Source organism: Pagrus major, chromosome 21 (genome assembly GCF_040436345.1).
Source record: "Pagrus major chromosome 21, Pma_NU_1.0".
NCBI lineage: Eukaryota > Metazoa > Chordata > Actinopteri > Spariformes > Sparidae > Pagrus > Pagrus major.
This window is the reverse complement of record NC_133235.1, coordinates 2,670,872-2,698,475: the sequence shown is the minus strand read 5'-3', so window position 1 is coordinate 2,698,475 and position 27,604 is coordinate 2,670,872. Positions and strand designations below refer to the sequence as shown.

The 27,604-nt window shown below is 42.2% G+C and overlaps 1 protein-coding gene across 8 annotated transcripts in view; it reads left to right on the top strand.

Annotated features, from left to right (window-relative positions):
- Positions 1-27,604, top strand: part of depdc5 (DEP domain containing 5, GATOR1 subcomplex subunit) — a 31,384-nt gene extending 3,780 nt beyond the window's left edge. The window contains exons 9-43 of one of the 8 annotated variants that reach the window (XM_073490654.1): positions 674-752; positions 889-950; positions 1,030-1,099; positions 1,181-1,253; positions 1,374-1,477; positions 1,573-1,647; positions 2,625-2,759; positions 2,870-2,931; positions 3,012-3,085; positions 3,179-3,248; positions 3,337-3,373; positions 4,098-4,218; positions 4,308-4,531; positions 4,634-4,834; positions 6,333-6,468; positions 6,572-6,663; positions 7,913-7,972; positions 8,987-9,143; positions 10,572-10,732; positions 11,134-11,254; positions 12,855-13,022; positions 13,211-13,433; positions 14,422-14,558; positions 14,645-14,744; positions 14,986-15,048; positions 16,353-16,468; positions 19,082-19,162; positions 20,213-20,345; positions 20,660-20,759; positions 20,934-21,173; positions 23,263-23,432; positions 24,540-24,711; positions 24,804-24,864; positions 26,826-26,908; positions 26,998-27,604. In XM_073490654.1, the coding sequence (XP_073346755.1) occupies positions 674-752; positions 889-950; positions 1,030-1,099; positions 1,181-1,253; positions 1,374-1,477; positions 1,573-1,647; positions 2,625-2,759; positions 2,870-2,931; positions 3,012-3,085; positions 3,179-3,248; positions 3,337-3,373; positions 4,098-4,218; positions 4,308-4,531; positions 4,634-4,834; positions 6,333-6,468; positions 6,572-6,663; positions 7,913-7,972; positions 8,987-9,143; positions 10,572-10,732; positions 11,134-11,254; positions 12,855-13,022; positions 13,211-13,433; positions 14,422-14,558; positions 14,645-14,744; positions 14,986-15,048; positions 16,353-16,468; positions 19,082-19,162; positions 20,213-20,345; positions 20,660-20,759; positions 20,934-21,173; positions 23,263-23,432; positions 24,540-24,711; positions 24,804-24,864; positions 26,826-26,908; positions 26,998-27,296 (4,260 nt within the window). In that variant the 3' untranslated portion in view covers positions 27,297-27,604. Of the gene's footprint in view, positions 1-673; positions 753-888; positions 951-1,029; positions 1,100-1,180; positions 1,254-1,373; positions 1,478-1,572; positions 1,648-2,624; positions 2,760-2,869; positions 2,932-3,011; positions 3,086-3,178; positions 3,249-3,336; positions 3,374-4,097; positions 4,219-4,307; positions 4,532-4,633; positions 4,835-6,332; positions 6,469-6,571; positions 6,664-7,912; positions 7,973-8,959; positions 9,144-10,571; positions 10,733-11,133; positions 11,255-12,854; positions 13,023-13,210; positions 13,434-14,421; positions 14,559-14,644; positions 14,745-14,985; positions 15,049-16,347; positions 16,469-19,081; positions 19,163-20,212; positions 20,346-20,659; positions 20,822-20,933; positions 21,174-23,262; positions 23,433-24,539; positions 24,712-24,803; positions 24,865-26,825; positions 26,909-26,997 lie in introns of those variants that run through there. The other 7 variants (XM_073490653.1, XM_073490655.1, XM_073490652.1 and 4 more) reach the window with 7 other exon arrangements.

Below are 27,604 nucleotides of genomic sequence, written 5' to 3'. Positions count from 1 at the left end.
TTGATGGCTGAAGGCTCTGCCTCACATTCTACTTTTGGAGACTCTAGGAACTACAAGTAACCCTGCATCCTGAGAGTGCAGCGTTCCAGTGGGGTAATAGAGTACTATTAGGTCTTTTTAAGAGGTTGTTGGGGACATTAAACGTCCTCACAGCGAACACGGAGATTCATCTACTCACTAGTCTGTCTTTACAGGCCCACTTTAGTTACAAACTATTCTAACTCTGACTTTACAACTTGTACATTGATCAGTTTATAGAAAACCTGTATAGTAATTGTGCAGTAAGATGCTTACTGGTGGTGACGTTTAAGTCATGTGACCGTGATGTCGTCTGTTTGTAGGCTAACATTAGCTTTTTACTGCTACACATTTAATTTACGCTTCAAACATCACCAAGTGGTGTTCATCTGTGAAGATTATCTGGATGAACAGAACCTGGAAGGATCAGAAACTTGTGTATGTCACAGAGATTATTTTCTGTAATAATCCAAAATCCAATTCAATAATCCCACAGAGGGAACCAGAGCGATGCTAACTTCAGGGTAAACTACAAAAATATGCCATCCTTGCAGCACACCATATTTGTCAGAATAATTGCAGCACGTTTTTTTGCATATTGTTCCTTAGTTCGAGTTGTGCCTTTTGCCTAAATGTCTGCGACTTTGTGACACAGGTGGTGTTCAGATCCACTTCTGCAATGGTGTACATCTTTATCCAGATGAGCTGTGAGATGTGGGACTTTGACATCTATGGTTTGTCGAACTTCTCTGATTTGTAACTTAAACTTTATAAGGCAGTTTTGTTTTGTTTTCTAACAACATGAAGCGTCTCACCTCAACGTGTCTCTCGAGAAGAATGTCTCATTTGTCTCATTTGTTTTGCTCTCAGGGGATCTCTACTTTGAGAAGGCTGTGAATGGTTTCTTGTCTGACCTTTTCACCAAGTGGAAGGTTTGTGTGTTCTCTTGTTCTGCTTGTGTTGTAACTGTTGTGAACAAACACAGTGTTTAAATGTTGGCTGTTGAAACAGGAGAAGAACTGCAGTCATGAGGTGACAGTTGTACTTTTCTCACGTACATTCTACAACGCCAAAACTATTGGTGAGTCTTTCCTTCATTATCACAGTGAGCTATGATGCATATGAATACCTTTGTCACTAATACAGTTATCATTTCCCTCAGATGAATTTCCAGAGATTCTGAGAGGGTCCATCAGACAGGATCATGAGGGACGTTTCTATGAAGACTTCTACAGGTAATTGTAGTTATTGTTCATAAATACTTTATTATCTACTTAACTTCTCATCTGATTTACAGATGATGGATAGTAGAGGTTTTTTTTTTTTTTCAAATCTCTTAACTGTTTTGCAATCAGGGTCGTGGCTCAGAATGAGAGACGGGATGAGTGGACATCATTACTCGTCACTATCAAGAAGCTTTTCATTCAGTATCCTGTCCTGGTGCGGCTGAAGGAAGCAGGTAGTTTTTCGACTCGAGGGTTGTCCCTCCAGTTGATCTTTGGGATGAGGTTCCTGTTTTAACCACAATCTTGTGTTTATTTGCTTCCATGCCAGATGGTTTTCCTGTTGGTGTGAACTCAACTGCTGCTCAAGGAAACTACCTGGAGGCCATCAACCTTTCCTTTAATGGTAAGTTGTAGAACTGCTCTCAGAGAAACTTTTACAGAGAGCATCTTCATTCGGGTACCGGGGGCCTCACAACCACTGCATACGCACAAAAGAAGCAGATTTGCGGATTTACATACATACATAACTGAAAAAGTTTCTTATCAAGGCCCTGCGGGGGGATGAGCCTCAGACTTCCTACTGTACTGACCCCATCTATGTTTTCCTTTGTGTCCAGCTTATGAGTCCTCAGGACTATGAACAGTATGTTCAAATAGAAAGGAAAGAAAGATACCCTTGTATGCCTGTATTCATTTATTGGAGTGAATTCAGAATAAATTGACTGAATTCAGACAGACAGTTTTAGAAACTCAGATTTAGATCTGTTGTTTTATTCCTCACACATAGAAAGAAAACTCATGACTTTCCAACAAGATTAGAAATTGTAGTTAGCCCTGAATCAGGATAACAACTGAGGTATATTTGAATGAAATAAAATACTCAATACACGGTTTGTATAAAATTCATTCAAATCGGTCTCAAAACAATAGTCAGGGGACATTGAAACAGCTGTTGCTTTCTGTAACCATTCCTCAACAAATAAAATGTACATTTCTAAATTGATTTCAATTTAAATGATGGGGGACAAAATCCACAGTTCTTGTTCTATGCAAAGATGTTTTCCAAAGTCAATCTTGATTTTGTTTTAAAGCTTCTGCAGTAGATCAGTCAAGTGGACATCGTCCAGTGTAACATTTCAGAACAGAATTCACCCTTTTTGTTTCAGCTTCTCTGTGTTGATTCGCAGTAGCGGGATAGTCACTAAAAGTGGGAATTTTGCAATGACAAGACCATAAGTTATCCGTTTTTGAAATTGTGAACCTGTCCTTTAATGGAAGAGGTCAGTAACAGTTCAGTGAGTGTCTTTCAGTGGTAAGCAGAGAAGAGTACAAACTGGAAAAGAGGAGAGTAAAAGCTGACTATCACCGTGTCTCTCACAGTGTTTGACAAGCACTACATCAACCGTAACTTTGACCGCACCGGCCAGATGTCAGTGGTCATCACACCGGGCGTGGGAGTGTTTGAAGTCGACCGCCTGCTTATGATTCTCACCAAACAGCGCATGATTGACAACGGTAAGTGTGACTGTACAAACCCACTGGTTGAACTTAACAAATGTGCTCATTAACAGAGAATTAATAGTTGATTGTATGAAGTCGTGGTGACAAATATGCTCCTTCTCTAGGTATTGGAGTAGACTTGGTGTGTATGGGGGAGCAGCCACTGCACGCAGTACCATTATTCAAGGTAACACATACATAATGTCGGTCTGTGTGGGTGCAGCAGGCTGTATACCTGTGGGTTACTGATGGTCATTGTCTCTGTAGCTGCACAACAGGACGACACCTGGAGACACTCGTGTTGGAGACGACTACAACCTTCCTCACTGGATCAACCACAGGCAAGACAGCATGACCGAATGAAACAAAGATTAATTCACATTATATGCAAAGGTGGATTGATTAATCTGTATCTTTTTCTTTCATGCCCATAGTTTCTACACCTCCAAAAGTCAGAACTCATGCAGCTCCTTCACTCCTCGAATCAAACTGGCTGGCCACAAGGTACACTGACATTTTATGCAGCACTTAGAAAATGTTTGATAGATTTTTCTGTATGTTGTAACATCTCATTCAAATTACCCTTTTTTAGCTTCATGCTGAGAAATTCAAAAGCAGCAAGGACCACAGTAAGTTGTGTCCCTTATCTCTCTGAGCTCTTTAATGTTTGGAAGCATGACTTAGATAATGACTTCATTTTCAGCTGTTTGATGGCACTGTTGGTCTGTCGGTTGGATATTTCATCCATTTGGTCCACAATGAATATCTCAGCAACTACTCGATGGATTGCCATGAAGTTTGGTTCAGACATTAATACCACCCTTAGGATGAACTGTGGTGATCCTAGATTTGTTTAGGATTTTTTGGTTTATGACCAAATGAAACCAATGACTTAAAAACTAATGATATTCACATCAACCTCAGCTGTTTGGGCTGCAATTTGCAGGTTATTTTCATGATAAATCAATTAATCATTTAATGTTAAAAGATTCTGAAAAATGCTCATCGCAAGAAAAGCAGCAAATCCTCACATTTAAGAACCTGTAACCAGCAAATGGTTAACATTTCTGCTAGAAGAATGAGTTAAATAATTATCATAATCATTTTCTTTAGATTGACTATCAATTAATAGAATTGTGGTTGCAGTGCTAGTTAGCACTATCATTGTGATCATGCAGGCTCCATGGATGTGGTGAGCATGCTGAAGTTAGCATTAAGTTCAAAGCACCAGTATACAGCCTCACACAGCTGCCAGCACGGCTGTCTAATCTTAGTCTTGTTCATTTTTTGAAGAATAAAGTGAGTAATAAATTGTTCTGGTACTCCAACCTTCTCCTCCACAACCTCGTCCAGCTCTCTGTGCTCCAAAGGACTCTGAGAACAGCCTGCCTATACAGGTGGACTACGACGCGTACGATGCTCAGGTGTTCAGACTACCTGGTCCTTCACGAATTCAGAGGAGCACAAACTTCAGGTCTCTGACTGCTTACACAACACTAGTTCTCCTTTCAAGTGAACCTTGTGGATGTTCTGGCCCATTGAACAGTAACAATTGTGTTTCAGGATGGGTCGAGACAAAGAGGCGAGTGGGAGGAAGAGCTGGGGTTCGGTGGACGTCAGCGCAGGTATTGGAGCGTCCCCTCCTGTTCGCTCAGGAGGTCCTGAGGAACAGCGCAGCCTGGCCTCTGATGATAGTCTGGGTCCTGTGTCCAACATGCTGCTTATACCTCGTATGCCTCCCCCCCAGTATGAAGTCAGCAGTTCCCTGGGATACACCAGCACCAGAGGTAACTCCTCCAGACAGATACAAGTGATGCAGTGTGTTCCATCTGTCTCCTGCCTCCATCCCATCCTGTGTTCTTGTTGTATTTTGTTACTCTGCTGTCCAGAGTTGTTGGAGAAGATGATGGACTCTCAGCGGGACTCCAGTGCCCCAGGAAGGTTCACAGTGGGAAGTGCTGAGTCCACCCTGCACATTCGGCCAGGAGGTTACACCCCTCAGAGAGCGCTCATTAATCCCTTCACCCCATCCAGGATGCCTATGAAGCTCACCTCCAACCGGCGCCGCTGGATGCACACCTTCCCTGTCGGTGAGAGGACACACTCCTTCATGCAGTCAGCAATTCAGTGGACCTATTTGAAGTGTACACTGCATTATAGGGAGAGGTGTTTCTGTTATTTAGCCTCTCATAATTGATATAAATGGGTTGGAGAGAATAATAGAAACACCTGTCAACATAATCAGCACAATACAGTTTAACAGCACCTTAAACTGCAGAACTCCACAATCACCATACAGCCGGATCAGCACCTCTGCCAAACACTTTTTAAAGCACAGTTTTGTTGCAGGGCTGCTGTATAAGACTGATTGTTTTCAGCTGGGGGTACCTAACAGAGTGCTGCAGGGATAACTAGATTTTTGTGGGCTAACCCAGATGTTAGCATTGACATATAGCCTATGGGATTAATGAATTGGATTTTGGATTATCACAGAAAATAATCTCTGAGTCAAACACAAGTTTATGATACTTCTTCTTCACAGCTGAACACCACTTGACCACACAGACTTTGAGACAAGGGTTTTAGGACTCATTCCTGTGGCACTAGGCACATAAATTGGCAACTCAGTGTATATTGTATAAAAGTATACAGAGGTTATGATAAAAGATAAAAGCGACATCATGCAAGATGTCTTCTCAGCCTTCTTTAATTATACATCAGCACTGTCCAGAATGAAAAAATAGAGTGTCAGAGTGTCATTTAAAGGGCTCCGCCTTCTTTCCTAACCATAACCATAACCCTCTGCTGTCTGAGTGTGTTGGAGTTTGGCACACTCACACACAGGAACAGAGACTTCGTGGTGCTTTCAAGTGCACCTCATAAACTTGAATGGCTTTGAGTGTTGTTTGAAACGGGAACGTTTCTATACGTTTCTTATTTTCCTTTGTTGAAATACATAGGCCTACATGTTATAACTGTCTTGCTCTTAAACCACAGCATTTTTGGAAATCATAACAATATCTAGTTAATTTCTACATATTCAGTTTTTAAATTTCTCTAGGAACCAAAAATCTTATCAAATACATTTTCATATTCTTGGACAAAAGGTCCCCAAGTAGCCTTCCTATGATCATTTTCTAGTTGTTTTACTGAAGCATGTTTTAATAATTAATTACTTCAGTCATAACCAGTATGCATTCTGGCCGGTCAAAAGTATTCTTGATTTTTTTCAGTCCCCTCGGATTGTGCCCCCCCACATGATAAATCCCAAGTTAACCCCTGGCTGTAATAGTTCTTCACGTTCATAATGGTCATTAAGAGATCCGTTCCTAACTTCCAGTGGAAAAGATAAAAGTTTCTTTCGGTGCGAAAATATATTCCAATCACCAACAGTCTAATCAGTCAAATTTTTCTTAATGAATTCTCCTTCAGTCTGTGGTTACTTAGAGCCACATTAAACATCAAGTCTGCACCCACATTTAGTCATGATAGAGAACTGCTTTGTAAAGAAGTAAGAGCCAGAGACTATAGCTGTTATGCTGCCATTTTTCCAAGCACCAGACTGTATGTGCCACTGTTATTCTTCAGGTCCTTCTGGAGAGGCAATCCAGATCCATCATCAGACCAGACAGAACATGGCTGAACTCCAGGGCAGCCAGCAGAGAGATCCTGCCCATACCTCAGCTGAGCTGCTGGAGTTGGCCTATCACGAGGCCACTGGAAGGTTAGAAAGGCCTACCATAAGGAACGTAAATTCTCTTGGTAAAGGATTTTTCCCTGACGCACACACAGTGATTCAAATGCTTTTTATCTGTCTTTTTGTTAAGGCGAACAACCTCGAGGCAAGCAGGAGAGAACAGCCTTTACATTGGTGGTGGGATGGAGGAGTTGACAGGAAGTCCAGGGAGCAACAACAGTGGTGATATGCCTGTTTAAAAAACAGTGTCCTCCTGAAACACACTCAGTATTTTAACCCTGCTGTGCTTTTCTGTAGCTCTACTTTATTTGCAGTGATAAGGAAAGCACAGTGGACACCAGAGAAGCACAGAAAATATTGAGAGACAGACTGATGCACTGTTGATTTGGGTCTTAAAATATAGAATAATGTTAAGGAAATAAAATGATGATCGAGCCACTTTCCATTTTGAATTTATTTTACAACCCTGACAAAACAGAAACAACTGAATGTGATCATTTTCTAATCCTTTCTGACAAAAACTCAATAGAAAACAGTACAGAGACAATATATTTAATGTTTGTAAAAAAAAGCTCCAAAACAAAAGCTCCTAAAACACCTGGTGGGAACATTCCACAGGTTCACTGATAACAGGTGAGAGTATCATGATAGGAATACCTGTCAGTTGAAGTGGCTAGTTTCAGAAAAACCTGACCTTCGTTGGTCTCAGAGGCTGTGTTCAGTCCCAGTCTGGTGTCCAGACACGTTCACTGGGAGGCAGCTGAGCCCGGTTGAGCTGAGCCCAGTTGGTTTTTAATTGGGGGGATTTAATATTGCTTCGTGCTTATTTCTTCTTAGTTTTAACATGACTCTCTCTCTCTTTGCCTGTTGGGGAACCACTGACATATCTTTTGCTAACAGACTAAATAACCCATCATCTGAACTACTGGACAAAATTACAATTCACGTGTTGAGACTCACTGGGTAACTGACAATGCAAACAGGCCGTTAAGATCAAATGCTGCTACTGATGTCGCTGCATTACACTCTTTATAATTGTATAAAAGATTACAAATCATAATTACTTCTGCCAGCAAAGATGATACAGGTGATGTTTTACCTTGTTTGATAGTAAGATAGCTGATAGAGGTTTTCTTTTTGTCTTCACAGCAGTTAAACAAGGAAAACTTTGTAAAACTTTAGAGCTGCAATGATTAATGGATTCTATGGATCGATTAGTTAATGTAAAAAAATATTTTATGTTTTTTCGGACAATTGATTATTGGTGTTTGATATATATGATATTTGACGCAAAAATGCTGAAATGTACAGGTTCTGGCTTTTCTCTTTGTCATGTGTGACAGTACTGTTGGTTGGATAGGAAATGTCCTTTTCTTGGAAACTGGGACGGGCTTTTTTCTTGACATTGCAAAGACTAATTGATTGATTGTGAAAATTGAGATTTTTTTTTTTTTATGTGATGTCTGTACAGGAACTCTAACCAACAGGGGCTCCTCATTTGAAGACTTTTCCCTCAGTGGTGCCGACCCAAGTGAGTCCATCTTGCCCTCACGCACACATAAACATGTCAGCTGTCACAAACATTGTCATGAAGCCTTACATCAGGATCGGGTTCATATTGTTAATCACCCAACTGATTGTGGCAATAAACCGTCAGAGGTATCTTTAACCTGTGAGGGTTTATTGAGCTTTGGCAGACAGGTGTCTCCATTGAGAGTCTGTCTCCAGGGGCTGCAGCTATAAACGACTCATACAGGTCATGTGGTTTGGGGTGACCCTCTCCTCCTCCCTCTCTACCCTCACTTTTGCTGTCTGACTCTTTCTTCTCTCTCTCTCTGGGCCTCCTGTTGATCTCATGATAGAATATTAACATGTCTTAATATCCTCTAATTAATTAGCACTCCCATAATTCTCAACACTGTGACCTGTTTGCATTCAACAAGCCTTGTGTGAACATCTCATTCCTGCATGGCGGTGTGCGTGGTATATTTCTCTTGATTGACTGTAACTTGGTTTTTCTGTCAAACAAATCTGTCCTGTGCACAATATTTTGAATTTAAAGTTTGCTCACATTCTGTATGTTTGCATGATATGATTTCTCTGCTTAAATTCACTCAGTCACTGTACAGTTGACAAATTTTTCACGAGCTTCTGAGTGATGCCGATCACAGACTGATTGTCACAGGGCTACAATCTGCATGTTTGATCACTGCTTCACAACCACAGGCCCCTCAGGAATCACCAGCAGGGGCGACGAGGCCAGTAAAAGTAACACTTTCCTTGTTTTTTTCTTCCCCTCTCTTCTACTTTCTTTTTTTATTTTGTGTTTGTTTCTTCATCTTCACATCTTCATACTCTCCCTCTCTCCCCTCACCCACCCCACTGTGCTTCCCCTACCCTTCTATATTCACCCCCACCCCCCACACACATGTACCACTCCACTCTGGGTACATGCATTTGTCTTTGCTGTGGGGATTTTTTGTTTGTATTTGTGTGTATGGTGTGGGTGCTCCTGAAGCCCTGCTGCTGTCTGCGCCCCCGACAGTGCCCAGCTTTTGCTGCACAGTGGGGGTGGACTGGAAGTCTCTGACCACACCGGCTTGTCTGCCCCTCACCACTGACTACTTCCCTGACCGTCAGACCCTGCAGAACGACTACACTGAAGGCTGCTATGACCTGCTGCCCCACAGTGACCTGGAGAGGTAGAAAGATGTCTGTCTTTAGAGTGAAACCAATAACTTTGTGCCTGCAACATTAATTCACAGGCCCAAGAGAGTAAAGTCTACTGGGGAAGGAAGCTGATCAAAATGTTGATACAATTATTAGTTGCCCTTGATTATTATGTGATCACACAGCAATAAACTGAAGGAGCAGCACTGAGTGGTGCAGTAAGTGCTTTAAGGAAATATTATGCCCTGGGTTTTGCCTCTTAGGCTACATACAGTCTGCTCTATGTTTGTCGCAGCTCTATGCAGCCTCTACAGAAGACTGCAAAAACATTTCAGGCTGAAATAAGCACCATTACATTCCCTGCCTTATATCAGGTTTAAAAAAATGAATACACAATTCAGTCATATTCTCCTGAAAAAATGCTAGAATTGAGCAGAGAAGGGTTAGGGTCATTTATACGTTTATATGTAGCAAAGTCCTCAGGCGCCGTGTTAGGGGCTGGCAGCTAGTGTTGTGTCCAAGTCCATTTTGCTTGTTAAATGGTGAATAATCTGGACACAGAGTGCGGCCATGGCACAAAGAGGTGGTATTTAGACTGTGAATTAGTCATGGATGTGTTTTGGGTGGAACATAAATCAAACCAATCTGAGTGTTGTCTCCCTTTAAGAGCCAGGAGCACCAGGACCTGACACATATTAACCAGTAGCACTCATCTTCAGTGAGGGACAGGGATGTGATCCTCTGCTGCTGGACCCTCTGACCCACCGTTTCACAATCATCTGTCCCATCAACAACTCTGTTGCTCGTCCCTCTGTGTGCGCTGATCTCAGTCCGTGGATCAGACGGGACGGGTCATAAAAAGAATCATCGTGATCAATAATGGTGGGATGAGAGGGAGAAATACGTCCTTAATGAGGAAAATATTAATGACATCACCTGCAGAGATCCTCCAGCAGCAGAAACCAAATGTGTATCTCTACATTAACATGCACATTTACGCACGAGGAACGGCTGATAAACTTCATTGATTGTTTAAAACTCCTGACTCGTTTCCTTTGGAGAGTTTATAACTACAGCTTTTAGTGAAAATGACAACTGCGTCAGTCTGAAACTAGCATTGACACCCGCGTGGCACCGCTTTGCGCCCAGCCTAAGATAGAGCCCACAGTTTCTGAACACAGGCTGTGTGCATTTCTCTGTGGATTGAGTGTTTTGATACATTCATACAGCACCTAGAAATGGAAATCTTACTTTCTAAAATGGCACCTTTAAAATTGGAGGTGAAGATAACATCAGCATTACAGCAAACCAAACTGAGATGTTTCCTGCTTCCTAAATAAGCAGATTTACATGTATGTACATCCTGTTGACCATAACAAGCTCCTCTGCATAAGAACTCCCCTGACCAGCATTAAGCAAACCAAGGCTCATCTCTTCCTATGCTTCTGTCTCTTTTTCAGGAGGGAAGATGAAGGCCCAGTGATGAGTGCATCTCAGGTGTTTGAGGAGTTTATCTGTCAGAGGTTGATGCAGGGGTACCAGATCATCGTCCAGACCAGTAACAGGAAACCACAGCCCTCTGTGGCCACTCCGCTTGGCAGTAGCCCTCTTTACTCCAGAGGTATATTAATGTTTGAAATCATTTGTTTTGTCTGATGTATTATTTAAATCCTTGATATGTTTAGGTTGACCACCGTAGTGTATCAAAATGTAATGATGTATTATTTGATGAGTTAGTTTGTGATCATTAAGTATGGCTTATTTCTCAAACAGCCTCATGTACGTGTAGTAAAGTTATCTCTTGATATTGGATATTCACCGTAATATATCTGGTCCACCTTTAGTAATAATCTCAATTATACTACAACTTAATAGATACTTGTGATGAGCTGAAGTGGAGCAACAGTCTGCAAACACTGGTTTCAGTATTTAAGACAGTTTGTCTCTGAAAAGACATTTTAGTAGAACATATCAACAGGGCTGTGGTGACTCCATGTGTCTTCTTTCTTCTTGTGTTCTCAGGTCTGGTGTCTCTGCGTCGAGCAGAGGAGGAGGAGACTGTTTACTGGCTCAGCATGGGCCGGACTTTCCATAAAGTTTGCCTCAAAGACAAGATTATCACTGTTACTCGCTACCTGCCCAAGTGAGTGCGACTGGCAACCTCGAACACAGATAGGACTAATTATGCCATGTTGATGCTCCCAAATGGGTCAAGTATCTCAAGAGAGGTTAGAGGTTTAAGTGTTACAACTAGTATTAAAACACTTAGTACTCCATAAAAAATATCCCGACATCAACTGTCAAATAGCTTTAAAGTAAGAACTATTAAATCTTTTAATAAAAAGCTGGTGAGAGGATTTTAAAGGATGCCATTTGGAGTCACAAAAAAACCAAACAAAACAAAAAAGCTGCTGCTGCTGTAACCCAGCTGGAGGGTTAGGGTTAACCTCAGGGTCTTATGCTCTGCTGTATGTGTAAGGGAGGAGGTATCTTTCTGAATATACAGTGGGCTCCAAAAGTCTGAGACCACAAGTCTGAGACCACTTAGGAAATCTCTAATATTGTCAAGTTATCCAGGAAATAATCAGAAAGTTTGACGATTCAGGAAGTAAGTGAACGTGTCAGAAGTTAAAATGTTATTCCAAACAAAGAGGGGCTTTCTCAGCATCTAATCATGGCTGGACTAAAGAGTCTAAAGAGGGGCAGTGCATGGAACTCAAATACTTTACTAAATAAACAACACAAGAGTCCAATCAGCAGTGGTCCTGTCAGAAGAAGCTGTCTTGTAGTGTCTCAGAGGACGAGCAGCAGTTTCTAAACCACTTCTCAGGAGGAAACTAGGACAAACACTTGAGGTGGGCTAAGAAATGCCAGAATTTCACAGTGGATGATGAAAAAAGTCTGTTTACTGATGAATCCCAGTGATAGATTAGTGTCAGTAACAGAGGGGTGTATGTAAGGAGACCAACAGGAGAGAGAATGATACCACAGTGTTTCAAAGCCACACTGAAACATGGTGCTGGAAGATGTTTTCAGACTCCTGCACAGAACTGACTCCACCCTGACGGAGGAGAAGCACCACTCCATTCTTCAGAGACATGCTCCACCCTCTGGTTTGATCTTTGTGGAGAAGGATTCATACTGCAGCAGGATAATGAGCCCAAACACCTCAAAGCTTTGACACAACTACTGCAGACCACAGAAGTCCAAGGAGTCCTGACTGTCTTCCACAGTCACCTGACCTCAACTCCATTCAACACTCATGGGGACACTTGAAGACTGAGAAAGCCCAGCACTCTGTAACATCACAAGAGGCTTTGTGAGCACTGTCAGATCATGCTATGATAACATGAGTCAGCAGGTTTTACACTAACTTGTGGAGTCCATACAGCTCAGTGCTGTCATTAAAGCAAAAGGGGACAAAGAAAATACTGAGATATTCATTATCTGTAATGACTAAAATTGTATTACATTCAAAACAAATGCAGTATAAAAGTATTTTGACTAGTGATCTCTGACTTTTGGACCCCAGTGCACATGAAAAGGAGGACCAGTGTCCGTTAGGTCCTGAGTTCTGAGTCATATGTCTTAGGGCTGTGTTTTCCACCTGGGCTGGCGTCCCGTATTTCCCGTCAGTTCTATTTGATAAAAAGGCAAAAATGCCAAAAAAAATACAGTACCGACTAGAATTAACTACATCAACAGGCTCAAAGCTGACTGTCCTGTGCCTGTGTGTGTTTAAGATATCCGTACGAATCAGCTCAGATCCAGTACAGCTACAGCCTGTGTCCTCCACATTCTGACGCTCAGTTTGTGTCCTGCTGGGTGGAGTTTGGCCACGAGAGACTGGAGGAATACAAGTGGAACTACCTGGACCAGTACATCTGTTCTGCTGGCTCTGAGGACTTCAGGTACAAACACATATTCAAACACATGCACATCATGTGTACTTTATATTACCACTGAGTTGTGAGCGCTTCGCTTTTTATACACTTGGATATGTACAGTATGTATGTACTTTATTTTTATTACATGTATAAAATGAAACAACAATGGAATGAGTATGATACAATGCTCTGTCTTCCCTCGTCCTCCACAGTTTGATCGACTCTCTGAAGTTCTGGAGGACCCGCTTCCTCCTGCTGCCGGCCGGAGGAGCTCGCCGGGTGGCAGACGGGGAGGGGCACTGGGATGTGTATGGGGAGGGAGCAGGTGCTGGGATGGGTGGCAGTGGGGACGGGGTTCTGCTGGATGGCTTCATTCGCTTCCTGGAGGGCCTTAACCGCATTCGGCGTCGCCATCGCTCCGACAGGATCATCAGGGTGAGGCTGTCTCAGTTCACATCATGTTTATACATGACAACAGCTTCAGAGTCCTCACAGTCAGCTGTCATCTTAAAAACAGACAACTGCATTGTTATGAATTGAGTTCAGAAGTGGCACAAAAGATCACTGAGGGCCGCACCATGTTGAAATACACCAACATTGCCGGATTTTTCTTTTCTACGATATATATTGTGATGTGGAAAAAGACAGGAATTTATTATGATATATATATTTATATTATAACAATTTAAAACAATAAAGCAAAACAGCAAGTAGCAATGAAATATGTCTCCAAACACCTGCACTGCAGCAACAAATAGACCACGACACAACTCATTATGAGTGTGTGTGTGTGTGTGTGTGTGTGTGTGTGTGTTTATGTGTGTTTATTTGTGTTTATGTGTGTTTATGTGTGTGTGAGGGACTCATCCCAGAGTTCAACCCAATTGGTAAATCTTCCATTTTGTTTTTCCACATTATGTTATTCTCAGACTTCTCTTGTAGATGAGATTATGGAAAATGAGAGCCGAGCGAGATTTAGTTTTATATTGAGCAGTAAAAAAGCTGCAGCAGGACGAGTTTGAGTTGACATGTCACGTCCCACAATGTGACTATTACCCATATATGCACATCAGTGTCGGTGCTGAGATGATATATAATGCAGTCCTAATGTCTTGTTTCTTACAGTAATGGAAAGTAACTAAGTAGTTCAGACATTTGATGAGAAAACTTGTAGTTGATTGAGAAAAGAATTGTAAGATTAATAAAATATTTCTTGGTTTCATTTCATGTGACTCTGGTATGAAGATCCACTTCTGAGACTTGCAGAATTCTGCTTGACGTTTGCAGACAACAAAGAGTCATTTTTTTAAATATGTCTGCTGCACCCTGTTAACAATCCAACAGATGACTTGTCACGAAAACAGTTTCTGATCATACATAAAAGAGTGATCATCTTTCACGTCCCTCTGTTTCTGTCCCACAGCAGAAGGGCACACCAATGAAAGGACTGCAGGTTACCAGTCCTCTCCCCTCGTATCCCACTGAACCTGTCGCCCCCCCACAAGGCAAGAAAGGCACCTCGGCTTTGTCAGCCTTACTGGAGATGGAGCAGAACCAGAAGTGAGTCTCTCATGGGACTGCAGACTGACGTGTGTGTTGGAGCTCTGAATCTCAGTTTTAACTACATTCTCTCTGCTTCCTGTCAGGACACTGGATGAGCAGCAGCAGCAGGTGAAGCCCTCAACAGCTGTCAGCGACCCATCAAATGTTGCCACTGCTCCCACATATGTAGACAGTCCCCGCAAGGTGAGTGTCTGTTCTCTGTGTGGTTATTAGACGTTGTTTTGCTTCAGGCATTTAGCTCCTGCAGACACATCTGAATGTATTTTTATCAGCAGTAAATTCTTGGTTGGTCTTTGTTGGTGCTTCAGAGCAGGGTTTTTGTTTCTCTCCTTCCATCTGCTTTGTTCTCCATGCCTCTGTTCTGTTCCTGTTGCTGAGCTTTGGGTGTTTGATTCTGGGTTATGTTCCTCCTGTATGCTGACAGGACGCTGCCTTTATTTTGGATTTTATACGTAGCCCTCGCTCCTCCTACATCTATCACTCTCAGGTCAGTAACCAGGTCCCTGGGCATCACTGAAGCTGTGTTTTTGTTGTGTGTGTTTGTGTGTCTGTGCTGTAGCTCCTCTAACACACTCTGCATTACTGCATGAGCATGGTGTGCGGAAACACTGTATGTGGGAGTCATATGATGTTTGTCAGATTCCAGTTCTCACTTTCATTGAGTTTGTTCTTTGTGCTTAGTACTGTAGTGCCTGCTGGTGGATAGTGACATTGTCAAACTCTGGGACCGTATTTAATCCACAGTACCTTTGTGATGGTTCAAGTTGTTGGCAGTTCCCCACAGCTGAAACTTTTAGATATAAATTGTATTCAGTGAGGTTAGTGGTGACAAATGTAATGCACTGACAATCATGTTGACATCATGAAAAGTTACAGTGATCTGACAAAAGGTGTAAGAAAGAATTGAACATTGAATATGTATAGATCCAATAAGCAAAGAAAACATGTCATATCACATAACATGTCACATAGATTAATGAGCTCCACTTTAGCTGTTGAGTCTCCTGTTTCTATGACATCAGGACTGGGTGTTAACCCTCCAGTGCTGTCTATCCACACACTATATATGCCTCCACTATACAATGAGGTCAGTAGGGTTGTGTTTGCAGTATTTTCAGTACTTAGAATGACATTTGACACTTTACATAAAAGTAAAGTTTTTAACAGCACACGTTCTTTTCTCTGTGGTTTAACTGAGACTGCTGTTTCTTGAAAGAGACACATGTTTTTAAATGTCATGATCTGTGCTGTGAGCAACACAAACAAAGTTATATTCACCTTCACTGTATTGGAGTGGTGGCAGATATCTCAACCCTAGTTAAAACAAGTAGAGCCTGACTGATACTGAATTTTTGCAGCTGATGCTGATATCTACATTAGCATGTAAAATATTCCAATATCAGTATATCGGCCGATATACACACATTTTTTTACAACGAGCCCTTAAATGTGGTTATCAAACAGGTAACAGAGGTGTGATATTAAACAGTTCAACAATAAACTTTATTGTATAAAATGACATCAGTGCACTGAAACGGTAAACTATTATTATAAGTTGCCCCAGACATCATTGTATAATCTCTATTAAAAGCTCTTTAAAAAAAAAAAAACAGTTTCCATATCAGTGCATGTCCAACAACATACGGTATGTCTGATACTGATTTACCTGTGATAGGCCAGTATCGGTCTGTAAAAAAGGACATCTGCATGACTGGATACCACGAGATGTAAGTGAGGAAGTGTTTTTGTTTGGAGCATACTGACTGAAGCAACTCACTTTTTGAAGTATAGTTGCCTGCTGAAGCCAGCGAGGCTGCAGAAAAAGGAGTCCAGCCAGCAGTGACAGCTGGAGCAGCAGCACAGCCTGCAGGAGAGACGGCAGCCAGCAGCAGCACTGCAGACACCAGGTAACCTCGTACATCGTACTGCAGGGATGCTCCTTACAGCTCCAACAAAACACATCCAGCACGTAAAAATAATTGTTAAAGCAGTGTAATAGTTAAATACTTTAAAGCAAGGGTTGGTCAGTTAATCTAGAAGCATTTTTTGTGATATTTGAGGAAAATCTCTTAACATCCCGACAGCAGTCAATAAATCAAATGCTTTGACAAATAAAATAAGTAAATCCAGTAACTGTAGCTTTTATAAGCCTCTGATAAGCTCATCCAATCATCTCATTTGGCCTTTATGAAAAGATTGGACAGGCTACCTGTCTGTCTACCTACAGCTGTGGTCAAATGTTCCATCCACTCACAAAGAACATGTTGATCATGTCAGTCTTCAGTTCCTGTGATTTCTACAGCTCTCATGTTTCTGTGATAAATGAGTGGAACACAAACTACTTTGTCACAAAAACATTCATGAAGTTTGGTTCAATAATGAATTTATTATAGGTCTTCTGATCATGTGACCAAATCTGCTGGATCATTAATATACATACAGTAATTCTAATATTTGGTTAAATGTCTCTCAGCCATTTTCACCTCAGTTAGGTTCTTTTGATCTCCATCCACAAGCTTCTGGTCGTCCTTTGGAGGAATATTTAACCGCTCCTCTTGACAGAATTTGGGCGGCAACAGCTCAGTCCATAGGACCCATTGTGGGACTAGAAGGGATCTTAAATTAAAAAAATTTTAAAAATCTGTGAAGTTCAACTAAATTTGTTGTCTTCTTGGCGCAGACTTGTTTCTTCAGCACAGTCCACATGTTCTGATGGGGTTCAAGTCAGGACTTTGGGAAGGTCATTCTAAAACCTCAATTCTGGTCTGATTGATCCGTTCATTTACCACCTCTGATGTGTGTTTGGATCATTGTCCTGTTGGAACACAAAACTGCACCCAAGAGCCAATCTGCTGCTGATGATTTTAGGTTTTCCTCAAGAATTTGGAGATAATCCTCCTTCTTCATTATTCCATTTACTTTCTGTAGAGCATCAGATCCACTGGCAGCAGAACCGTCCCACAGCAGAACTCTACCAGCCCCATGTAGGTTTGGTGTTCTTGGGGTTAAAGGCTTCACCTTCTCTCCTCCAAACATATTGATGCTCATTGTGGTCAAACAACAAGAACCAACAAGAAGCAAGAGCTTCTTTCTAACACAGCAGCCTCTCAGCTCATGTTGATGTAAAACACACCTGGCTGTGGCCACTATAATCACAAATTTTGATTGTTCAAGTTACTGTATGTATATTAATGATCCAGCAGATTTGGTCACATGATCAGAAGACCTATAATAAATTCATTATTGAACCAAACTTCATGAATGTTTTTGTGACAAAGTAGTTTGTGTTCCACTCATTCATCACAGAAACATGAGAGCTGTAGAAATCACAGGAACTGAAGACTGACATGATGAACATGTTCTTTATGAGTGGATGAAACTTTTGACCGCGACTGTATGTATTTGCCTGCCTGCACACACTCTGCAATCATTGCGTATGACCAGAGTCTTCCACAGAGCTAGGCAAATGCATTGCTAACACTATTAGAGTGGCACAAAAATGACAGAGACAGTGGAGCCAACATTTCCAATTGTTAACTTACTATCTTGACAGTGATGAATACTAACAATAGCCATGGTCGTTGTTGATGTTCATCATGATAATGTGAGGTGTGTTTACTTACATGTGAGTGACAGCTGAGGTAGCTGGATATGGTTATAGAGATGATAACAACATGTTTCCCTCACAGTACAGAGCCTCTGAGCCTGCTCTATAGCAGCTTGATTACTCAGTAGCACAAAGCACACAACCACTGAGCCAAAGAATGAGTGAGCAGCAGCAGTGACAGACTGTTGCTGTTCAGTAGCTAACAGAATACTACAAAGCACACAGCGACTGAGCCCAATAAAAGCTGCTGCAGCAACAACAACACACTCCTGTTGCAGCTAACGTTAACATAAAGCATACATGTCCTGAGCCGAACAGAGTTGTGGTGGAAGCAACAGCCTCCTCCTATGGCTAATGTTAGCACAAAGCACACACCCGGAGTAACTGTAGTGCTGGGTAGGCTTTTTCGCACTGAGGTACGTAAGGGCGGCTATATTGCTTGTGTTTATATGACTGTGGTATTTCAGAGTTGTTTGTTGATGTATTTATTAGTCTTTATTTATTTATTGGCAGCGAGGGCTAAGAGGCAGTCTGAAGTCAGGCAGTACACCTTCATGTTTTTTGGAGAGCGGCTCTAAAGGGAGGAGGAGGGATTTTCTCGGTTGGATACTTAAAAAATTTGGCTTGCCTATTGTTGGTTTCTACAGTCTTACCAAGCCCAGCTTTAAACATGCTTTAGTAATTGTGTCTTAGATGTTGTTATTTTATGACATGAAATAAGTTAAAATAAGTTAAAATTTACTGGTAAATAAACTGGAACTGAAAACTTATTTTGTCCTAGTATGTTTAAGTTGTGTTTGTAAGTTTTATTGATGGACCCCAGTGAGACCAGCTGATAAGCTGATAATAAATCCCTGATAATGGAACTAAAGGGTAACATGTGGTCCAGCACTGATCAGGGATCTCTCCACAGTGGGCAGTCTGCAGCCGGAGCCCTCTCTCTGTCCTCTTCCTCAACACTCTTGGAGATCCTGGAAGCCATCAAACATCCCACGTAAGATTTGTTGTTGTGTGTATTTGGCAGTCACTTCCAGCAACAATGTTTTGAATAAGATTTGAATGTATTATTATCTTATATACTTCTAGTTTTGTCTGTCAATTTATTTCAGGATTCCCACTTGTGGTGTCATGATTTCCATTCTAAACCAAAAATGGATCGAAATTAAAAGGTGATTTTGAAATTAAAAACAGGATTGGCGATTACTGTTGAATCACTGAAGGCTGGTGATTTTTTTGTAGGACAAAGTCAAGCTGTTGTTGTGGAATACCCCTATCTTTTTAAAGAAGGGTTTGAAAATGTAAATGAGAGCTGTCGGGACATAAAATCAATGATCTGTTGATCTTAACTAATCCAGATGCAATGGTCTAACAATGACAGAACAGTCAGTTCTGAAAATAAAAATGTTAAAATCGAATCAAATCGATTTGTGAATTTGGAGAATCATGACACCCCTGGTTCCTACATAGTATGGAAAAGTGTGAAATTTAGCATGAGTAATTATCAGGTCTGGATAAGTATGGAAAAATATTTGTGTTTCTAGACGAGCCCCTAATCTGTTTACAAAATCTAAAAGTCTGAATTTCTAAACATAAGTAATAATCACACAAGCAGAGTGTTCTTCATGGAGTTTGGAGCAGGTTCAGGTTCCTTATTCAAAGGGAGGGTATAACCTACCAAACTTTAGGAGCCACTATCTCGCTTCTCACTTCCAACCACTTTGGACTTGGTTTAATGCAGAGATCTTATTGTAAGGAAACCATACCGTCATGGTTGTGTACATGATTCTTTCCATAGACACAGTGAATTAACTATTAAACTTTTTCAACTATAAAAGAGACAGGAACAATAGCATAATATTATTTATTCAACATGACACAAATCTAGAGAATTCTGTCATTTTGAAATAAGAAATGTGTAGGAATCCCATTATTTGAATGAAACTGGACAAGAGGCTCTCGTCCAGATTGAATCTTTTTTATTTGGTTCCTAATTGAAGAAGATATTTTTCAGATAGCATGGTGTCTGTGCTGTCTGGCGTTACAGGACAGGTGTGCAGCTGCTGGCAGAGCAGAAGGGCCTGCCACTTAACTGCTTTATTAGCGCAGAGGTCGTTCATTGGTTGGTCAACAATGTGGAGGGCGTGGCTACACAGGGGATGGCTGTGGATATCATGCAGGTAAGAGTTGAATGTCCTTTAACTTGATGAAAAATGTCATGTGATCAAGGAAAGCAGTGAAGGAGTTTTTAAACAATCGTCCAGGTTAGCTGAGTGCATTTTAAAAAAAGAGCAAATGGTGAAATGATGAACCTGATTGTCCTGCATTCTTCTGGAAGTCACTGCTCGTGGCAAAGAATAGTCAGGCTCATAACCTTGATAAGACCACAACTTTACAGGCTTAAGTTGTTCCACTCGGTTTGTGCTCAGATTGAACAGCATTAGAGATCCTGGTAGACAGCTTGCTACTGTCTCTGTCTGTGTGGTTTATGTAGAAAATGCTGGATGAAGGTTTGGTGGCCCATGCTTCTGGAGATGCCATGCGCACATTTGTCTACGGATTCTACTTCTACAGGATCGTGGGAGAGAAGGACGGTGAATGGATTTAAGATACACTCCATGCTGGTCACTGCTTTCATGCAGTTTTGCACATGCTCGTACAGTATACCCATACACTATATCTATATGTCCATAATTACTGTCAGGTAACTCATGTAAAGGTTTCCAGAGGGTGTTGTCATGACATTCTCGCTGTCCCACCCTATGCAGGCCTGACATCCCAGCCGCCACCCTCGGCAGCTGGAGGCTGGTCTGCTGCTGCCCTAGAGGACTTTGCCCTGTTCCAGAGGAAGTGGTTTGAAGTGGCCTTCGTATTGGAGGAGCGCCGACCCTGCGACCTTCCAGCCTTCCTCCTGCCCTGGCTACCCAGCCGGCCAGCTTCCTACGCAAGTAGGCACAGCTCTTTCAGCCGCAGCTTTGGAGGACGCAGCCAGGCCGCCGCACTGCTAGGTACACCCAGCTCCTCCCAATCCAGCCCACACCGCACAGGAGCTGCAATCTCCTCACTCATCCAGTCTGATGTTGATCATACAGTCCAGTTCAGAGAATTGCCTGGGTCCAGTATTTACATGCCCCACAGGGCAGAGAGGGTACATGTGTTTAAGGGCTCTTGGTCAGGTAGTTTGATAGAAGCCAAAAGTACAAACAGAAGTCCTACATGGTTCTCCTCCTGCTGCTAAGTACTGTGATATTTATGCAGACTTTGTGGCAGTACAGTTTGCCCTGCCCTTCACATGACCAAGGAGAGTACTGAGCACCCTCCAGTGAGCCCTTATGGTTCTATACAGCTTTCATCTACATCCACATCTGTCTGAGGCTCATTATTCTTGGACTACACCAGTTTTCACCATTAAATACGTGGAAGTGTTTAGAGCAGACCACACTCTCTGAGGGCCAATCAGGAGGACTGATGCAACCTTGTCTTCTGCAGGGGAGTGAATCAGTCCTCCCTTGTTATCCGATGAGACTTGTGGCTTTCGTGCTGAACTAAGACATTATGGTGCGATGACTCCTCAGCAGTCATTTCCTGAGACACTGTAAGTTGGCACAGCTCACAGTGCTCTCACTCATTTAACATGTCGAGAAAAATGGACAAAATATGCAGTTTAGATCCTTGAAAGTCAGAAAAAAACACTATGGTTGTTATGGAGATTTGATATGATGTTCAAAACCCAACTTTCTATTTTGAATATCCAAAAGAAGTCAAGTTAAAGGGTAATGCCACCAGGTTTACACATTAAAGTGTGTTTACAGGTCTTGGGGAGTACTGCTGCATTTGTGAAAAAGTGATATAAAGCCTTTCGTGATAAAAAGTCTCCACTGATGTCACTCAGTGGCTGAGTGATTTTAAAGAGGAAGAGGAAGAAGAATGTGTGGAATAAAACATGTAATATCTCTGGTTCCGCTCTATTGATTTTTATCATTTGCAGCTTCCTCTGGAGCCACAAAAGACTTCATACTACTTCATCCACATATGCAGCAGAACTCCCCAACACCTGTAAACACAATGTTATGTGTTAAAGTGGTGGAGTTACCCTTTTATAATAATATAATAATAAACCAAAAATAATGAGCCCTAAACATACATGACAACAGACATACCACTCACCATTACAACTTCATTCACATTAAATCATATTCCATCTCACACAGTAGGATTGTCACCATCACCACAGTGTTACATCTCATGACCTCATCTTGTTGTGTGACAGAGAAATGCTGGACTCAGCTTCCTGACAGTGGACTGTAGATCTGCATGGACAGCTGGTGGTGTGTTCTCTAGTGTGTAGTGTATGACGAGTGTCTCCTCTAGCTGCAGTCGTATCCCTCCGTCCACACTGGCTCTGCCTCTGTGTGATGTGGTCATGATCAGATTTCTCCACCTCCACCATCCAATCAGTGCATGCTTTGTGGTGCAGCTGATCCAGGAGCAGTAGACAGTAGGTGTGCTGTTTCAGTGCATGCTGTGGTATTGGTGGCTGTGGTTTAGTAGTGCTGTGGTGTGCAGTATCCTCACCTGTCGCTCTCCTCCTAGCTCTTCAGCATGAAGCACTATCACAACAACACGTTGTGACACTGCTTCTGCCTTGGCTCCATTCTTGCTTCATGCGACCGCTCAAAGCTTCATTCATCTGCAACACATATGCAAATAAATGCTTTCTCTGTTTGGACTGGTTTCCTGGAATAGACCTAATGTGATGCTGAAATCATTGGTCAGACACTGGCTGCATTCATAGCTTATGAGTTGTTCTAAGTGTTACTTATGATACCAGGAAACTGAGATGACTGAGACATTAATGCTGTTTACACCTGTAAGCATTCATTCTATCAGATGACTCAATGTGTGTCAATGTCTTTAACATCTGTAATTGACACACTGAATAACAAAGCTGCTCATCTAATGACATTTAATGTCAATCCATGCTGTCACTCCTCCGTCTGCCTGTCCATCATGCCATCCATCTCCCTCTCTTTTGCTTCCTTTGCCTCCTGTCTTCCTGTCTGTCCACCTCCCACCCTCCATCCGTCTGTCCTCCAGCTGCTACAGTCCCGGAGCAGAAGACAGTCACTCTGGATGTGGACGTTAACAACCGCAGTGACCGAACCGAATGGTGCAGCTGTTATTATCACGGAAACTTCTCACTCAACGCTGCCTTTGAGATTAAGCTGCACTGGATGGCTGCCACTGCTGCAGTGCTCTTTGAGATGGTAACTAGACACCCCCCAACTTTTTTTAATGCCTTCTTTGTATGCCAGGGCCATTATGTTTTCAGGTTGTCCGCCCATCCATCTGTTTTGTGTTCCAGAGATATCTACTAAAGTTAGCATGCTAACCAGCTAGCCTCAACCCGTCCTGTCTCTTAATACCACGTTGTACCTCAAGAGGGGATAGCCACTATAGTTTCAGCTGTCAGATACAGTGGTGCTTGAAAGTTTGTGAACCCTTTAGAGTTTTCTATATTTCTGCATAAATATGACCTAAAACAACATCAGATTTTCACGCAAGTACTAAAAGTAGATAAAGAGAGCCCAATTAAACAAATGACACAAAATATTATACTTGGTCATTTATTTATTGAGGAAAATGATCCAATAGTACATATCCGTGAGTGGCAAAAGTATGTGAACCTTTGCTTTCAGTATCTGGTGTGACCCCCTTGTGTAGCAATAACTGCAACTAAATATTTCTGGTAACTGTTGATTAGTCCTGCTCATCAGCTTGGAGGAATTTTAGCCCATTCCTCCGTGCAGACAAGCTTCAACTCTGGGATGTTGGTGGGTTTCCTGCAGGACCCACATTCTCTTGAGATTCAGTGCACGGAAAGATGTCCTGACATTTTCCTTTAGAATTTGCTGGTATAATTTAGAATTCATTGTTCCATCAATGATGGCAAGCTGTCCTGGCCCAGATGCAGTAAAACAGGCCCAAACCACAATACTACCACCACCATGTTTCACAGATGGGATAAGGTTCTTATGCTGGAATGCAGTGTTTTCCATTCTCTATAATGTCACAGGGAAGTTGACCTTTTGGATATTTAATGTCATTACTTCATCATTTCATCCTCTGAGACATTTTGTCATAATTCTTTTTTGAAATGTTTAGTTGTGGCCAAAAATGTGTTTTGTAAGGTCACAGTGACTGTTGACCACCAAAATCAAACCAGTTCATCCTCGAATCCACATGGATGTCTGTGCCAAATTTGAAGAACTTCTCTTGAGACGTTTTGAGATATCACATTCACAAGTGAAGGAACAGATCAGAGAGAGGACAGGTGTAAAAATAATTGTTTAAAACCAGTTAATGTCTGCCAGGTTCAAGGGTGGCACAGGAAGGCAGCCTCCTGCGGCTTCCTGTTAGTGCCGGTACTGGAGGTTCCTTTTGCCCTGACGTCTTACCTGTATGGAGATCCACTGAGAGCCCAGCTGTTCATTCCTTTGAACATTCACTGTCTGCTGAAGAACAGCAGTGACAACTTGTTTGAAGGTACAGAAGCCGTCTGACTGAATGCTGTGTTCATACGTGTGATGTGCACAGAAGCTCGGTCTCAACATCTGTCTGGTTAATTCACTAAACAGGGTTTGAACCAGAGACGTACTGGGACAGGATGCAGCTGTTTCAGGAGGCCATACTGTACAGGTTAGTGTTATGTGGTTTTGTTAAATTGCAGTAACCTCTTAGGTCATATTTGTACAGCGATCTTTGGGGTACGATGGGACATTCTGAACACAGAAAATCTTTGTCACAAGCTCATTAATAATATTTTAAGAAATTATTAGTATTACTCAAAGAATTATTTTATTTGAGCAAACAAAACTCTATTTTCCTCTCCATAAGTTGATTTGTGTGTTTGCTCTTCAGAAAACAGGAACAAGATATAATTTCTGCTTGGATGTTTTGTCTCCAGTTTCATTGCCAGTAGGATGATACGCAATTAGGGAAGCACACAACCACACTGTATTTTAAACAGGTTTAAACAGGTTTAAACAGGTTTGGTGTTTTATGATCCCCGGCTAAACAAAAATGGGCCAAGAGCTGGAGCGTGGTTGGAGCTGAAGCAAGCCTTGTTAGTTAACCAAGCCCGACTGTGTTATTTTGGATCCACCAGACCTTTTGTAGGACCCGCCCTACTCTACCTCTGATTGGCTTGGTTTTTGTATGATGAAAGCCTCGATGTCTTCGTGGTCCTGGTACTCCATACTTTATACATCCAACTTTTTTGACGGGACAAGGAGAAAAAAGTGTTGACAGTCAACTGAAGACTTCTTCCTGTTGAAACGCTAAATAATGAGATTTTACGCCCTGGTTGTCCAGGGCCCGAGTGCCTGTTTTAGGCTATCCTCCTGTGTCCACACACCCCTGGGTGCCCTGGTAGGCTGCTGGACAACTAGAGAGAGGGAGGTCAGGGGGCAAAAAAGGAGGATTAGCCAGCAAGCATGCAATTTCCTGACTTTATGTTCAGTGGTTATCTGGGGTTGATGTGTCTTTGTTTTCTTGTTTGTAAAACAAACAACCAGTGGCGGAGCTGAAAAAGCGGATTGCAAGGTGTAGTTTTCCTGATAAACACACTGTCGCAACTGCAGTGTCTCTGGGCTAGTTAGCTAGAGCGGACAGGCCAGGTGTCCCCAGAATAGGCTGCCACCGGGCTGAGGATGAGTGACCCCGAGAGGAGCAGCAGAAGACCGGGAGAGAGGCCGAAGAGGTTGTTGTGTTTACTCTGTGTGGCATGTGTTGTCATCGTTGCCTAGCTACAGGGTCACAGGGGATCACTTCTGCTAGCAGGAAACAGGAAGTGGTTGTTGTTAGTGTAGGTCTGGAAAAGTAGTGTGAAGCTAACAAAGAGGTTGGCAAATAAGGTTGGCAGGTGGCTCTTGGAGTTAGTACACATCTGTACTCAGAAAACTACAGCTCATAAACCACTGTATCAGAACCACAATAAAACCGACATCACAAGAGCTACTGTGTGATGGTAGGTGTCCACAGGATCTGTCATTTTTACGCTTCCCATTCGTTGTCTGTGTAGAAAGCAGTGCAATGCATTACGTGTTACAAGATTATTGCCCACTCCTCATTTGCATTAAGTTTAAATCTGGCTATGCAAATCAGGGGAGTCCGACACTTCTGGAAACTCATTAAACACTATAAAAACTAAAGATGATCGAGTTAAAATGAAGACAGATTCTCCAACGTGGCTTATTTCCTGCCTGAAATGTCTTCAGGAACACATTTTATTAAGCTCTCCAGCTCCAGCAGCTGTCTGCAGGTTAACACTAACAGGGTCGCTAATTAATCCGCTAATGTGTCCCTCCCCTCCAGTCTGTTAGTACAGTTACCTGCACAGAAAGACAGAGTATTTGTCAGATATCCTATCCTTAGATTTCCTAAAAATTATCCATTATATTGAGTGATAGAAGTTTCTCTATAAAATGTCATTTATGTCCTTCAAAAATCTTTTTTGTGCTCAAAATGTCCCATCACATGTTTAGGAATACAGCGTCATAGTAATCCTTAGATTAAGGATTACAGTTCCCAACCAAACATTTTCTTTGAATATCTGAGAGACATTAGGAATGAATGTTTAACTGTGCTCTTTTTCCCAGGTTTGGATTCGTCCACGACAAGTTCTCTGCCTCGGCCTTTAATTTCCCATCAGAGAACAAGCCGCAGTACATCCACGTCACAGGTTTGTCACAACACACCGTTCCAACACACAACCTGCCTTTCTGTTTTAACCCGAGGCTGATGAGCTTCAGTGTGCTTTTCTTCTGTCAGGCACCGTGTTCCTGCAGCTGCCGTACTCAAAGAGGAAGTACTCAAGTGGGCAGCAGCGCCGACGCAGAAACTCCACCACCTCCAACAGCCAGGGGCCATTCGGCGGCGAGGAGCGGGTCGGTTACTACTGGGCCTACAACACCATGCTGACCAAGGCGTGGAGGACAGGCGTGCTGGGTGACGAGAGGCTGGCCGACCGCCTGCTCAGAAACTTCACCGACTTCTGCTCCAACAAGGCCAACAGACTGCTCAACTTCTGGGACAGCTGCCAGGAGAAAATGAACGCCAGCGCTCCCTGACAGGAGGAAAACAAAATGTCACAGAAGAAATGTGAAAACTATTTTAAATTTTTATTTACTTAACAACTCTGCTGCTGCTGTTCAGAGTCAAACAGGTGACTTTGACCGGCCTGCAGCTCTGACTGACCCCTCGAAGGATGAACCTTGATTTCTGTGGATGTTTACAGGCTTCATTCTCCAGTTTGGATGATGGAAGATGACATTTTATTTTATCAAATTCATGCCTTAAGAGCAGAAATTCTCCTCCATTATTGTGTTGTACTAATTCTCAATTATTTGCACAATATAAATAATAAGACACTTGTTCA